Source organism: Diadema setosum, chromosome 13 (genome assembly GCF_964275005.1).
Source record: "Diadema setosum chromosome 13, eeDiaSeto1, whole genome shotgun sequence".
Lineage (NCBI taxonomy): Eukaryota > Metazoa > Echinodermata > Echinoidea > Diadematoida > Diadematidae > Diadema > Diadema setosum.
The window spans coordinates 707,796-721,586 of record NC_092697.1 but is presented as its reverse complement, the minus strand read 5'-3'; the positions used below and the strand labels follow the sequence as shown (position 1 = coordinate 721,586).

The following is a 13,791-nucleotide window of genomic DNA, read 5'->3' as shown; positions in this document are numbered from 1 at the left end:
AAGTGTCGATATTGTGACGTCATGAACGTAGTCCTCTCCTGTTGTGGATATGGCTGGGTGATTTCATGATTGTATGTTTGTTTGGCTATGTACACGTTCACTCATAACGGCTGCCAAAGCTACATTTCCACACCAAAATCACAACTAGCATCTCATTATTGGAATTAGCCTGAAGTACAGCACTGCCTTGTGAATACAACTAAGCTCTCTAATAATGTAACATTCTCAAGTTAATATATTTATTTATTTATTCATTCATTCATTATTTATTTATTCACTTATCTGTCTATCTATATATTTATCAACAGCTATTTATCCATCTATCTATCCATCTATCTATCAATGTGTCTATCTACCTATTTATCTATCAACGTTTCTATCTATCTATCTATCTATCTATGTATCTATCTATCTATCTACAGACCTCCCAATCTTTCTGGCTGAAAATAGGAATGATTGGTCATAGGTAGGAAGGAAAGAGTAGTTCTCACAGAAGTGTGTAGTAAAGTTATCAAGAGAAATAAATAACTCCTATTGAAACAAGAACTGGAGATGGTCAAAATTCAGTCTTTCATCCAAATTCAGAATGGCTGGGAGGTCTGTATCTATCTTTCTATCTGTTTGTCTGTGTCTCTGTCTGTCTGTCTATCTACCTACCTACTCATCTATCCATCTACTGTATATACACATAGGACCTTCATACATACACGTACACACACAGACACACAGACACACACACACATAAATATGTGTACACAGATAGCCTCAACATACAAACAAAGCATAATTTTTCAGAAATTGTAAAGGCATTAGTGCTTTGACAGAATAAGTTTTCACTCATATAGACTTTATTCATATAAATGTGCCTCATGACATCAGGCACTGTACACTGACTGAACAACTGACACGTGTACAATAAAAAACAATTGACTATCATAGTCTATCAACATTTACAGTACTTAGAGGGCACCATAATCTCTGTATTCTTCTGATACTTATAAAATATTTGTGACACAAGTCATGATTACAGAGAAAATGGTGCAAGAATAACATTTCAGAACAAAACTACACCTCAGCAGCTACAGTACCTCTAAAGACTGCCACAATTCCTTAACCCTGGGACTTTGGACATTGTGTATAAGGCTATGGGGTTTTCTGTGCCAATCAGCACTCAAAGCATACAAAGGACTCGACCGAAAGATCGGTCTATATCTGGTCGTCAGAGATATGTTCCGCGGAGACTGCGTCTGGCTTCACGGAATCCCTCCTAAGAGGAGAGCGATAACGTCTTAAAAATAAAAGACTCCTCCAGACAGACGGATCTTTCTGTCTAACAAAGGACTAACTCACATGACATATCTTAGAATTGATTTGGATAATAATTTCAAGGGATTTTTTATGTGGTTAAAAGAAATAGTGAACTCACAAAACGTCTATCTGCATTGCTATACATTTATACACAACTATTCCTCAAAACCATCACATAGGGGCATATCATCCAACATCGTTAGCACTCCGTTCACCAAGACTGCATGGTAAATTAAAGTTCAAGTTGAGCCCAAATGCACTCAGCTTTGCCCAGAATCACACTTACTTTTGAGGCTGACTTGTGTGAAGAGAACTGAATACCATCAATAGGTAGAGCAATATAACTAATCTCTAAAGCACTTAACATCACTATGGCACAAATAAGACATTATTGCTAAGTAAAGAAACAAAGAGACAAAATTAACGAGCTCCAGTTATGTTGTCACAAGCCAACTATTCCTACAGAAGTGCATGACGTGATTTATGAGCACCATGGACACAACCATGTAACTACAAGCATACACACCATTTCAATGCATTTTGTTAACAGAGGTCACATTCCCTACGACATTTGCCCTTTAGTTCCCAGAGGTTACCTGTGGTGTTCACAAAAGGAAGCTGCAAATGTCATACTATTGTACATGGGAGTTGATTGTATCAGAGCTAAATCTGTAAAGTATACATCTAAGTGTATTGCAACAGGTTGGAAAACACAGGATCTTCATGCTGCAAGATCTTACCCTATGCCTACACTGAGACACTATTTCCTATTTTGGTCTAATATTTGGCTACCACTGAAATCTACATTAATCTTCGTGAAATGTACACTACCACACTACATTTACAAAAGGAAAATCGAATTTGTCATATTTCAAAGATAATTCTTTTTGCAGCTGCAGTTATAAACCATTTCAAGTTTTTTCCTTTTATTTCTTCACTTTGACTGTCCCTGAGTTTGGATATGCATAATTAGTCTCAAAGGTCAAAGGTCGAGGGTCAAGGTTAAAAAAAAGGAGTTATCAAGCAAACTGCATGCTAAGCTAGATATGATAAGATAAAGGATAGGTATAACTGCCTTTTATGATCACTACACTCTGTGCTGACCTTTTTCACTCACTTTTTTTCTTTAAACTAATAAGGACCACACTCTTCCAGACATAAAAGGAAATGACTTTTTGAAATCAAGTTATCCAAAACTATTTAAACTAGTCTCTGAGAAGAGAATTCATATACCAGCATAAAGTCGCTAAATGATGAAATGCCAAGTGCAAGGACAGTGCATTTTGACTGTAATCATAATCTATTCCCATGACACAGCTCTTCCTCGACTAACTAGCATGAAGACATAATATGATAAATAGTGGTTGATACAAATAAACATTTATTGCTCATCGTCTGAAAAGGAACCCACCCTTCTATATCAAAATGAACTGTACTCTTCAGAAACATTAAGAGTTCTCTGGAAAATACATCTTCACACAATGTGTCTCCTGACAGTTACTGGTAGGGTTCCAAAGCAAAGAATAAGTCGCACCATTGGCCATTACCAAGTATGGCAGGTCATATTTTGCAATGGTATTACTTTTGGATTTGACTGATATTTGTGAAATTTGCAACACATTGGAATGTTGCCTCACATGTTGCAACATCTTTGCACTGCACATGCGATATGTCATCATGAAAGCCATGTCATGTCAGGAAACTATTTTTTTTTTTTTTTTTTGTTGGGGGGGGGGTTGGGCAAATGTGAATTTGTTAGATGATAAGCTTTAAATTGATGTATTAATTTGCCCTACTTCATGACAAGGAAAATATTTTGAAAAGAATTAAAACTTAGAAAATAGAAAATGCAATGGTTATATTGCTAAAGTCAGCTTTATACGAATTTTTCTTCATTTTATAATCTCCAACTTTATATGGGTAACATATGATGATGCACCACGCATCAAGGGAAAAGACAGCCTTTACTTCCTGACAAAGGATGATATCTATTCCTCATTCCATGGTTATGGTTCCCAATGGCTAAGTTACCCACGTAAAAAAAAATTCTCAGCAGTCCAGGCGCCCGTTGCATAAAAGTTACTATTATGGTAACTTTGCCATCCAATGATAACTACCATGGCAACAATACTCAACAGCCAATCAAAATCAAGAATTCCATGGAAGTTACCACTGGATGGCAAAGTTACCATAATAGTAACTTTTATGCAACGGGCACCAGATTCACAAAATATCATGGTCACAAAACATATGGCATATACCATACAATGTAACTGAGAAGTATCAGATGTCAATGTTACTTTATCATAGTGCACTCTCCCTAACCTGCCATTGAGTTGAATTTCAAGCTTGGTCTTCATGACACAAAACCATTTCATGGTAAACTCTAACTTTCTTTCTAAAAGTTATAATTGTAAGCATGAAACAAAAGTGTTAAAGCAAGGGTCACAGTACCTTGCTAGTCACTGAAAGGGGCCTGTGGCTGGAGCCAAAAAGGCCACAGTACACAGCTGGAGCCTATAGGCACGTTAATACACAAGGGAAAAAGTGAGATTTAAAGATCAATTTTCTTATCGCGATCAAAATTTCGAAATTTTTTCCTGTGTGGACAGAAAAATCTAATTTTTGCGATCCAACTCGCGATCCAACTCGCACTATTAGTGTGATTTTTCAGAAAAATCGCGATTATTTTGCCAAGCGTCGTGTGTGTGTGAGCGCAATCGAGATTCGGAAATCGGTATTTTTAATCCCATCGTTCGTAGCGCGTGCGAAACTCTATTGGGACCGCGGGGTCAGTCTTCGGTCATGCAAGTTTTGCGCATGTGCAATTTGGCCACTGATCGTTCTTTCCTTGCTGCGAAGTGTGATTTTTCCCTGTGTATGAACGGTTGAAAAAAAATTGAAATTTGGATTGCGATTGTAATTTCGATTTTCGTTGTGTGAATGGGCCTTATGGCAATACATATGAGGGTGAGGAAAAATATGCTGTTCTACAAAGCTCTGTAACAGCTTGTTGGATGACCATGAGTGACCTCTACTACAAGGTCAAATAAAGTTCGCAGAAGGGACCTGAAACAAAAGAAGAAGCTGCATTGCCAAGGACATGCCTTGAAACAGAATGGAGAAGATGATAATTAGGACCTTATATGACTAGAAAATTTATCAAATCACAAAGTGTTCTATGGTCTCCAAAGTGTAGACTTTGGTTGGTGTGGATGCTGAGTTTGTTCTGAACATTTCTCTATTTTCTCCTTGCCCTACATACATAGAGATCTGATGCAGCTAAGGCATTGCCTGAAATGAAGCCATCAAAGAGGGTGCCAGACAAGTTTATTTATTCCTTCTTGCCTGATGGGCTGGCTCCTGCTTGCCTGCCTGCTTCAATAGAGTCAAAGGTCGGAAGACCCGCTGGCATGGCCAGGATACCGTGCTCATCAGTCATGATGCGTTCCGCTTCAGCTGTAACATATCAACGTGGAGACAGAGAGAGAGAACAAAAAATAGGTGATAATGATGACACTGATATTTAAAGCACATGCAGAAATTCAAATGCCTTTTCATCAGTCCTAAAATGTCTACTACGATGTTTTCACAAAGCTGGCAATTGATAGATGAGTAAAACTGGATATAATGTTTCCATTTCTCTTTAATTTTTTTTTTTGTGACATAATTTTACTACATATTTTCATTTGACTTTTTTGAGAAAGACCCCTATGCATTATTTTTCCTCAACATCTGATGAGGAAAGACATTTTGCTGGGTAAGATTACCTAGAATACAACAACCTTCCTAAACTTTATGCACAGCTGTGAATTGATAATTTTGGCTATATGCAAAAACTTTAAATTTGCAGCCTTCCATCTCCAACACAGCACTGTTCTACTGATTCATAAGCATTCAGAGTCGCACACTTTTTGGTGCTAAATACACTTATCCACGCAATACTACAGACATTTAAAGTATCCTTAATGCAACTTACATTTCCAACTTTTAGAAATTTGGTCTTTCTTACTCTTAATTGCGAGAGTAAGTGCTTTCTGGTAACTTTCCCCCTATCTGTGGGTAGGCTTGGGGGGGGGGGGAGATTTCATCAAGTGTTTTGTTATATTTACATTAAAAAGACTGCTCTCAGCCAATCAGATGCAATGATTTCAGTAGCTTAAAACAGTGGTACACAACTGACAAGTTTCATGAAAAGCTGCCCAGATATCTTTACGATGAGTGGTAAGTGACAACACTCACCCCGTATCCTCTCCACCTTAGTGTTATAGCAATAGTCCCACTGGTAGCCAACGATGAAAGTAAGAGGAAGAAGTGGAGCGAGGGCTGCTCTCCTTCCCCTGGCAGCTCTGTCTCGATAACAGAACATGATGATGACAGACGAATGAATAACTTGCAATTTGAGAATCAACAGAATACTGACACAAACATACTTATAAAAGAGTAATTGCTACAGACCAGAAAGTGTAAAAAAGACAAGTCAGGTGAAATACATTTGACGCTGAATTCCCACACACATTTCACAAAGAACCTTTGAATAGTCATGGTACCAGTAGATATGCTGGATTTTTAGAAATTCCAGTTAGTCTTAAAATTTCTAAAGAAAAAGCATTAGCATAATACAGTTTGTGTGAGAACCACACAAAGCAGTTAGAGATCGCAGCCATCGGTGGTGCGATCGCGATGAAATTTTGCATGCGTGAGACCCACGTCATAATCTACAAGATTGTGTCATAAGATTTTCTGAAACGATCAATTTCTAATTTTAATTTATTAATTATGCAAATTAAGCTTAAGATCATATTTTAGCATAAGTAAAAGCACTGAGAGTCTAATTTTTGATCTGTAACTCTGTTTTAGCATATTTAACAATTGTACATCAAAAAAACTTCCAAAACTCAATTCAATTCTTATGCATTTTATTGTTTTCAGAATTTCTTATGTATTTCTTTGCTTTTCAACTTTTGTTTTTCCTTTGTTTTTTCATTGGAAATTGTCACTGACCACTTTTCTACCATAATTAGCACAAAATTAATCAATGAAAGTGATTGATAACCAGTGAAAAATAACCAGGTTTTTATGACTTTCATGACAGAGCACTGTTTTCCATAGGAAATGTACACAAAATCACAAAATTGTGCCCGTTTTGGGGCAACATTCTGTTACAAAAATGGGCGTGGCTTCGCAAAAGTATGCGCGGACGTAGCAAATTTGGTCTCAAAAATTGCACGAGACTTGAACAAACAAAGTCGTCAAGCCTTGCGACGAGACCTTCTCGCGTTACAGAATTATAGCGTGAAATGTCGGGGGGCAGATTTGCCCCCCCCCCCCCCCCCCCCCCCCCCCCCCCCCGGCCCTTTTAGGGTTAAAGGCAACTTCTGAAGATTCCTTTGAAAAGGCAAAATATACAAAATGAACAAAGTAATTGATAATCAATTTATGTTTAACTGACCCAAGTAAATTCATCATTTTCCAGTACCCAAATATGAGATGTGCACAAGTACTATTATGGCAAGAAGATTACCACAAGTACATATCTTTCAAATTCACTGCAAAGTTCAGACCAACATATAGGAGTTCTAGCCATCTGTGACATACTCTACCATCAAACCTAACAAGTTTTTGAGATATAAGATATACAGTAAAGGCAATGTTCTAATTTCATTCTTTTGATACCTTTGCAGAACTCCCAATGACTGCTGCTTATAAAATAAATACCAACCAAGATATACTGATACAAGGGGAAAAATAACATTCTGATGGAAAACAACTTTCTATTTAATTTTGTTGTCATGTTGTTAGGATTATTTGGGGTGAAGGTAAAAAAAAAAGAAACTAAATATGATACAGCATATAAATTGGCAGCCTTGTAAATACTCAGCAGTAAAACATGAAATATGGACTCCATGTTTCTTTACATTTTTCTGCATTTCAATCAGTCAAGTGAAGCTAGCAAAAAGAAAATAAAGCCTATAAACTTCCTTACAGGTAGAAAAAATGGCAATGGAAGAAAGAAAAAGAAAAAGAAAAAGAAAAAAAGGTCCCCAGTAATGCAAACTAACATTCACAACAGGGTATCATGACACATTATAAACAAACAAATTAAAACAAAAAGCTTGATTTCTCACCCTGCTAGTCCAACTACTGCCATGACACCATAGAAAGATGCCAGCCAATTAAATAACTCTCTGGACCCAGCCAGCTGCATGGCCATCATTCTCTCTCGCATCTGGTTCTGCATCTGAATCTGGCGTCCAAGCTAGGAGTCAAATCATGAAAGAGTTGCATCATAAAACTGATGAAGATCTCCAGGTATCAAAGAAATCATGAAGTATGGAATAGGTCTCTTTTATGAAGATAAACATGTGTATTGTACAGGTCTACTCCTTTCTCAACATGGCTGGCATGTGACTGGTGTTGGTCACAACTCTACAATTTTCAATCATAATTCATTGAATATCAAACCTTATGGTTGGAAATTATTGGTCTCTTCTACAAAAAAGTACTGCAGGTCTATTCTGTTTTCAACACGGCGCCTGCATGGTGTTGGTCACATCTGTACAATTTACAAGTTCATGTGATATCACACCTTGCCCCTTTGCAGAGAAAATCACACAGTAGCAATATCATTCCTAGTACAGCATGTATGTTATATTGAAGATGTAATGCCCTATTATTTGTAAACTCTGAAACCTCATGACATAAAACAAACAAACAAACAAAAACAAACAAGCAAAAACAAATGGCAGATAAGGAAATGTCTATAGATGTAACTGCATAGCTTAGAATTGTGTTTCTGGAAACTTGAGTCATATTTCACCAGTGAAATAGAATACAAGGTAAATCATAACTGTCAAGGAAATGAGCAGTGTCAGCCAATCTACACTGGGTTCAATGCAATAATATCTGATATGCAGCTAAGCTGCGTGACTACCAGGTTGTATATGGTTGGTAATTAAAAGCGTCAAATTGATCCACAGAAGTATTAAATTCAATTTTCCTTTTAGTTTTCCATAGAGTTTAATTTCAACACATGCCCCTTATTTCTTCAACCCCTTAGCCTCCCATACATCCCAATTCCTCTCCGCTTCCCCGTGCCTTTTATACAATTTCCAATACCTTCTTTACTTCTCACCCATCTCCACACCTCAGGACTCTTTGGTTCTGCTCCACCTCATGTTTAAGTTCAGTTCATGAACACCTAATCTTTACTTTCCATTGGTTTTTTCTATGACCTCAGGTCACACTCTTTTCCTTACAGCATTTTGATTGGCTTGTGTAGTCTATAATTTAAAATGCAAATGGAAATAACCTGTGGGTTCTTGATAAAAAATCAGTCTACCACTGGAACTAACTGAGAGAGGACCTTCTCCTGCCTCTCCCTTTTTGCCCTGAATGTTTGTTGGAGGTTGACAAAATACTTCCCAGCTTGTTGAGTGACTAACTGATGATGATTTTGGACACCAGAATGAGTGTTACAGTTATATCATTACTTCTGAACAAGAACTTACTGTAGTCACTTGCATCTCTGACATGAACTCCTTGTTCTTCTGGAAGCTCTCATCCATAGCTTTTGCCATGAAGGACCCCATGATGAAATCGTCTCGCTCCTCTCAGTCTAGAAACTGAACAATAATTTAATGGTAAACTGTAAATGTGAAACAAAATGAAACACTATAAACTAAAAAAAAAATATATCATCATAATAACTTGTACAGGTGATGAATGCAGTCAAATTACTGACAAACGCTGAATTGCTCTCAGCACTGGATGCTATGTTAAAGCTCTTGGCTGTCTCAAAATGCTGCAGTATTTTGTAGTGTTAATGCATTACTCACATAGCTTCTATCAGCAAGAGTTAATCTGAAACGCATTTAATTATGAAGACTGCAGTACCAGGTACTGTACATCTGGATGCAGTAATATACTCTCAATCTTTGTTTTTGGCCTGAATTGCTTGTGTTTAGACCTTCCTAATTTATGTCCACTACTTGTTAACATTTTTCATGTATCGAAGCCGGAATTTGTTCTGGTATTAAGATGTTAGATTAAAGGTCATACAAGCTTTGGGATAACTGTAGACAATCTTTGTGGAATTTGAAGTGAAGGCAAAAGTTAATCTACAGTATTTAAAAGTCACGGGCAATAAATACCACCTTACCTAATGTTAGAGGTTTGCTCAGCAATTTTGAAACATTCTATAATATCCCATCATCACTGCTGCATTGGGTTGCTGCTCACAGCTCACATCCAACCTTTATGCACTTTAGCAGTCATTTTTAAAATGTCTGCTTGTCAAAGTGGGGCAATAAGATGAAAAAATTACATTGCTCAGATGTCTGATGGATAGCTACTTAATGCCATGGTTAATGATATTAATAGCATTGTCTGCCTTGTGTTACAGTGCTGTTGATCTTTATTTAAGTGTAATTAGTCCATAACATAGCTCAACTGTAATGACCCGCTAATGAGCATCCCCACCAATCTAAATCCCAGAGGGCATTGCGTGGTTCATATTTCTCCTCCTGGTCTAATTACACACAGCCCTGTCGCTGTACATAGGTGTCACGAGAGTCTGGTCGGGCTACTCCTGGTGGGACCTGGGCCCCGTTTTACAAAACTTGTTATCAGTAACAAGTTACGATAGTTGTTATATAAGCTACTGAAATCCTTGCATCTGATTGGCTGAGAGCAAATCTGTCACAGAAATGTGGCAGTTGTTACTGATAACTAGTTCCATGGAACGGGACCCTGGCCTGGTTTCTCTCGATCATGCTCCCTACACACCAGTGTAGAACATACTCCTCCGACTCCGACGCTCCGAGTTTGTGTAGGGTAGGATCAGCATGATCAGAGCTGTCCCAAGGCTGAGCTGACCTCGCAGGATTATTCATCAGGGAGGAAAGATGTCACCTCCCTGCTAAGTGCTACTAGGGCCTACTACTAGAGATTCTATGGGCAAAATGAACATCAGTTTGCCTAACCCCAGGGCGCTCCTTGTACATGTACACAGTTATACTGCGCTATGCATTGGGGCTAGTCACAGTTACAAATAGTTTGCCCAAACATGTTTCCCATTCTTCATCAGAATTAGAATTTAGATTATCTAACATTAGCTACCTACTTAGACAATCATTCATTCGACCAAAAAAAAAAAAGAAAAAAAAAAAACCCCACAAAACAAACAATTCAATTCAATATAAAATTCATAATTGCAATTAATATGATAGATAGATTTCTCTTATTGTAAACAAATATTTAAAGTAGTTTTATGCTCTGTAGATGCATAGACTAGTTATAATAGGCTAGGTCAAAGACAAAGATAACTTGTGAACTCTTTTTGGTGAATTATTGAAGGGGGTGACAAAGCGCATCGCACTACCGACGCCCTAGCCTAGCAATAAATTTACAAACACAATACAACACAACACATTAACTAACAGATTGTAAACTAAAAAGAAATTTCACATCTCAATGTTGTACTTGTATACCGGTATGTATAGCGCTAACACTCCTGCAGATCGTTGCCAATGCCACAATGGCCTTGTACAAAAATCTGGCAAGCTAACGTTTTCATTTCATTTCATTTCATCTATTTGGCAGAATATAAAACAATGTACAATATGCAATAAGAAACAAATACATGCCAGGACTCCTAAGAAGCAAATTTATGCTTGTGGCTGGAGCCCTCAAACCAAAAAGGATAAAATACTGTACATACAATCAACCAGCACTTTTTGTGATATGGACCAATACACACAGAAGATAAGTCCAAATTGAAATAACACAATGTGTACTTAAGTCATCTGTTATTGACACAAAAACATATCTTTGCTTAGTTTGTTGGCAGACATAGTACACACACGCACACACTCGCACATTCATCCTTAGTATACAGAGAAAAAGAGATGAGAAAAAGAAAGGCAGAGGAAGAAAGGAGGTCTAGTCAGTCATGGATACCATCAACCTACTACAGATATGGACTATGAACGGAGGTCTTTCTTTGATCCAATGTTCACCACCGCCACCTGATTATGTGCATCTTAATAATGAGTACATTCAGACGTTTGGACAATGACGATTGAGTAATCGTGCATAGTCACTGTCAAAAGAACCGTTTCCCTCATTTCCGTCCTATATAAAGTATTTGGCCGAGGTGCCTTTTCAGACTCGACTGCCTTTGAATAAACACCAATGATGGGGAGCAGCAAACCTCAAACAAGGACAAATTTTGCATCACAAAATTGGTAATCGCTGAAGCGGACACTTGCGGCCACGCATGTAACGCCCCTGAATGGCGAGACAAGCATGTCCTTACTGTTACTGTCCATGTTTACTCTGAAACAATGTGCGACAAATGGGGAAAAATAGATTACAAAGCAAAGTCAGCCTGCCTAACTGTTAATTATTTGCTTTTCCTTGTAAAGTACTTGTAGGTATTTCGCAAATGAAATTGCTTTAGCGATGATTTCATAATAAATACACTACAACTGGAACTGCACATGCATTTTTCTTGATTTTAGAGAATAAGAGAGTTATCTTCTGCGCATGTAGTTTTCAGATTTCTCAAAGCTAATATAAAGCGCCGTCTGAATTTTATCCAGGCTGGCTGTCGGGTCGGTGGACAACACTGGATCAAAGCAGAAAAGCATGTTCAAAATGTTTTTGTGACGCTTTTGACAGAAACAGGTGCACGAATTAATTAACGAGCGATGAATGTCCATGTGTAGTAGGTCCATGGTTAGTTAGACGTAACGTTGTACGTTGGGGCTGCTGGTCGCAGTTAGGTTTCATAGACGGTAGACATACCTAACGTTAGTACCATGCTAACGTTAGTATAATCATGGAGCTACCAAAAAAAAAAAAAAATGCAAAACAGGCCAGTGCAGTGCAGTGGATTTCCATACTTACGACGGCTACACGCTTCAGTATCACGACTCCGAGTCGTCGAACTTCTCGGCGAGCACTTTTGTTGCTTGGTCGATGTCCCAGATCACATGAGCCGTAACATACAGTTAGGTTTGCCCATTTAGTATTCAACAACTCCAATGCTGGCCATGCGCTGATTAATGACGGGGATTTTCGGTTGGTAATGAGATTTACCAGTTAGAACTCCTCAGTCACATTCGTCAAAGTCAGGTGAAAAACGACCCGGCCCCCTTTTTGGATCGGCAGCCGTAAACATAAAAACATCACCCACGCGTTTAATAAATAGCTTAGTCTAATGTCAAAACGTACCAATGCTTTAATTTCAGTCACCGTCACTGTGTGTTCACTGCAGCATCATCTTTCTTTCTTTTTCTTTCTTTCTTTCTTTCTTTCTTTCTTTCTTTCTTTCTTTCTCTCTTCCTTTGTTTGTTTGTTTGTCCGCTGTTTCTTTTTCTTTAATTCTTCTCAATTTCTTTAGTTTCTTTCTTTAATTCTTTCTTTCTTTCTTTCTTTATCTTTTTTCTTGCTTCCTTTTTTGTTTTTAGCCGAGTTGCATGGGGTCAGTGAAATAATACTGCTTGTAGGCCTATCGAAACCGCGTGTACATACCGACATGATGCATTACATAGTCTTATATAAAACATGCATGCTTTTCCACAAACATGTGCTTGCATATTTTTGTAACTGTCAAAGCCGGTACTCAGGTGTAGTCTCCGCGGATCATATCACCGACGACAAGAGACTGATGATCTTTATTTGGTCAAGGAATGTTCTATCAAATATCAGGGACGGATCCAGGTATTCTGTAATTCTGTCAATAAAGCCAATAACGTGCTTGCATTTCTAAAGCGCAATCTTCGCATAAAATCTTCTGATGTTAAAGCCACAGCTTACAAAACGTTGGTTCGACCAATTGTTGAGTATGCTTCCACAGTTTGGGACCCATCTACCATCAAAAACCTAATCCACCAAGTGGAAATAGTCCAGAGAAGAGCTGCGCGATTCACTTGAAATCGCTACCATAACACCTCGAGTGTCACCAAAAACAAGAACTTAATTGGACCATGGTCCATGATTGGACCACTCTGGAACAGCGCAGAGAAAATGACAGGCTAATTATGACGGACAAAATACACAACAATCTCACTCCTCTCTCAGCACAGGACTATATTATCAAACGGGCTACTCGCAACCACACTCCTATCAGGTACAACATCGAGAACTGAATCGCATCGCCATTCGTTCTTCCCAAGAACTGTAAGGAACTGGAATTCCCTGTCGTCAGAAATTGTTTCAGCGCCATCTGTGGGATCATTTCGAAACCGTCTAACGGTTGATCACAGTGGCTATTTTTTCGTCAAATTTTCTATGTGCTTGTAAATATCTGTAAGTAAATTGTATTATAATGTAAATAGCACCAGTCTGCAAGAATCTTCAGTCTATTGAAGGAGGCAGACTTAATCAGAAGAAGAAGAAGAAGAACTGGAAAGGGAGGCACTTTTACAAAATGTTTTCTTTCTATTTCTTCTGTTTTAACAAAAATTTAAAGATAAA

At 38.0% G+C, this 13,791-nt stretch overlaps 1 protein-coding gene across 1 annotated transcript; it reads right to left on the bottom strand.

Moving 5' to 3' along the window:
* Window positions 1–826: 826 nt before the first annotated feature.
* LOC140236768 (plasminogen receptor (KT)-like) lies at window positions 827–13,386 on the bottom strand. Its single transcript, XM_072316698.1, has 5 exons — window positions 12,220–13,386; window positions 8,820–8,933; window positions 7,437–7,567; window positions 5,551–5,657; window positions 827–4,767 (listed from the first exon to the last, which is right to left on the bottom strand). The coding sequence occupies exons 2-5, from the start codon at window positions 8,898–8,900 to the stop codon at window positions 4,643–4,645; spliced, it is 444 nt and encodes a 147-aa protein (XP_072172799.1). The 5' UTR covers window positions 8,901–8,933; window positions 12,220–13,386; the 3' UTR covers window positions 827–4,642.
* Window positions 13,387–13,791: the final 405 nt, after the last annotated feature.

Excerpts from the sequence above, each read along its gene's own strand:
- LOC140236768 (XM_072316698.1), bottom strand. The coding sequence starts at position 8,900 with ATGGGGTCCTTCATGGCAAAAGCTATGGATGAGAGCTTCCAGAAGAAC. Across the intron at positions 7,568-8,819 it reads CAGAGATGCAAGTGACTACA|CTTGGACGCCAGATTCAGAT; the intron begins GTAAGTTCTTGT and ends TTTGACTCCTAG. Across the intron at positions 4,768-5,550 it reads TAAGGTGGAGAGGATACGGG|CTGAAGCGGAACGCATCATG; the intron begins GTGAGTGTTGTC and ends GATATGTTACAG.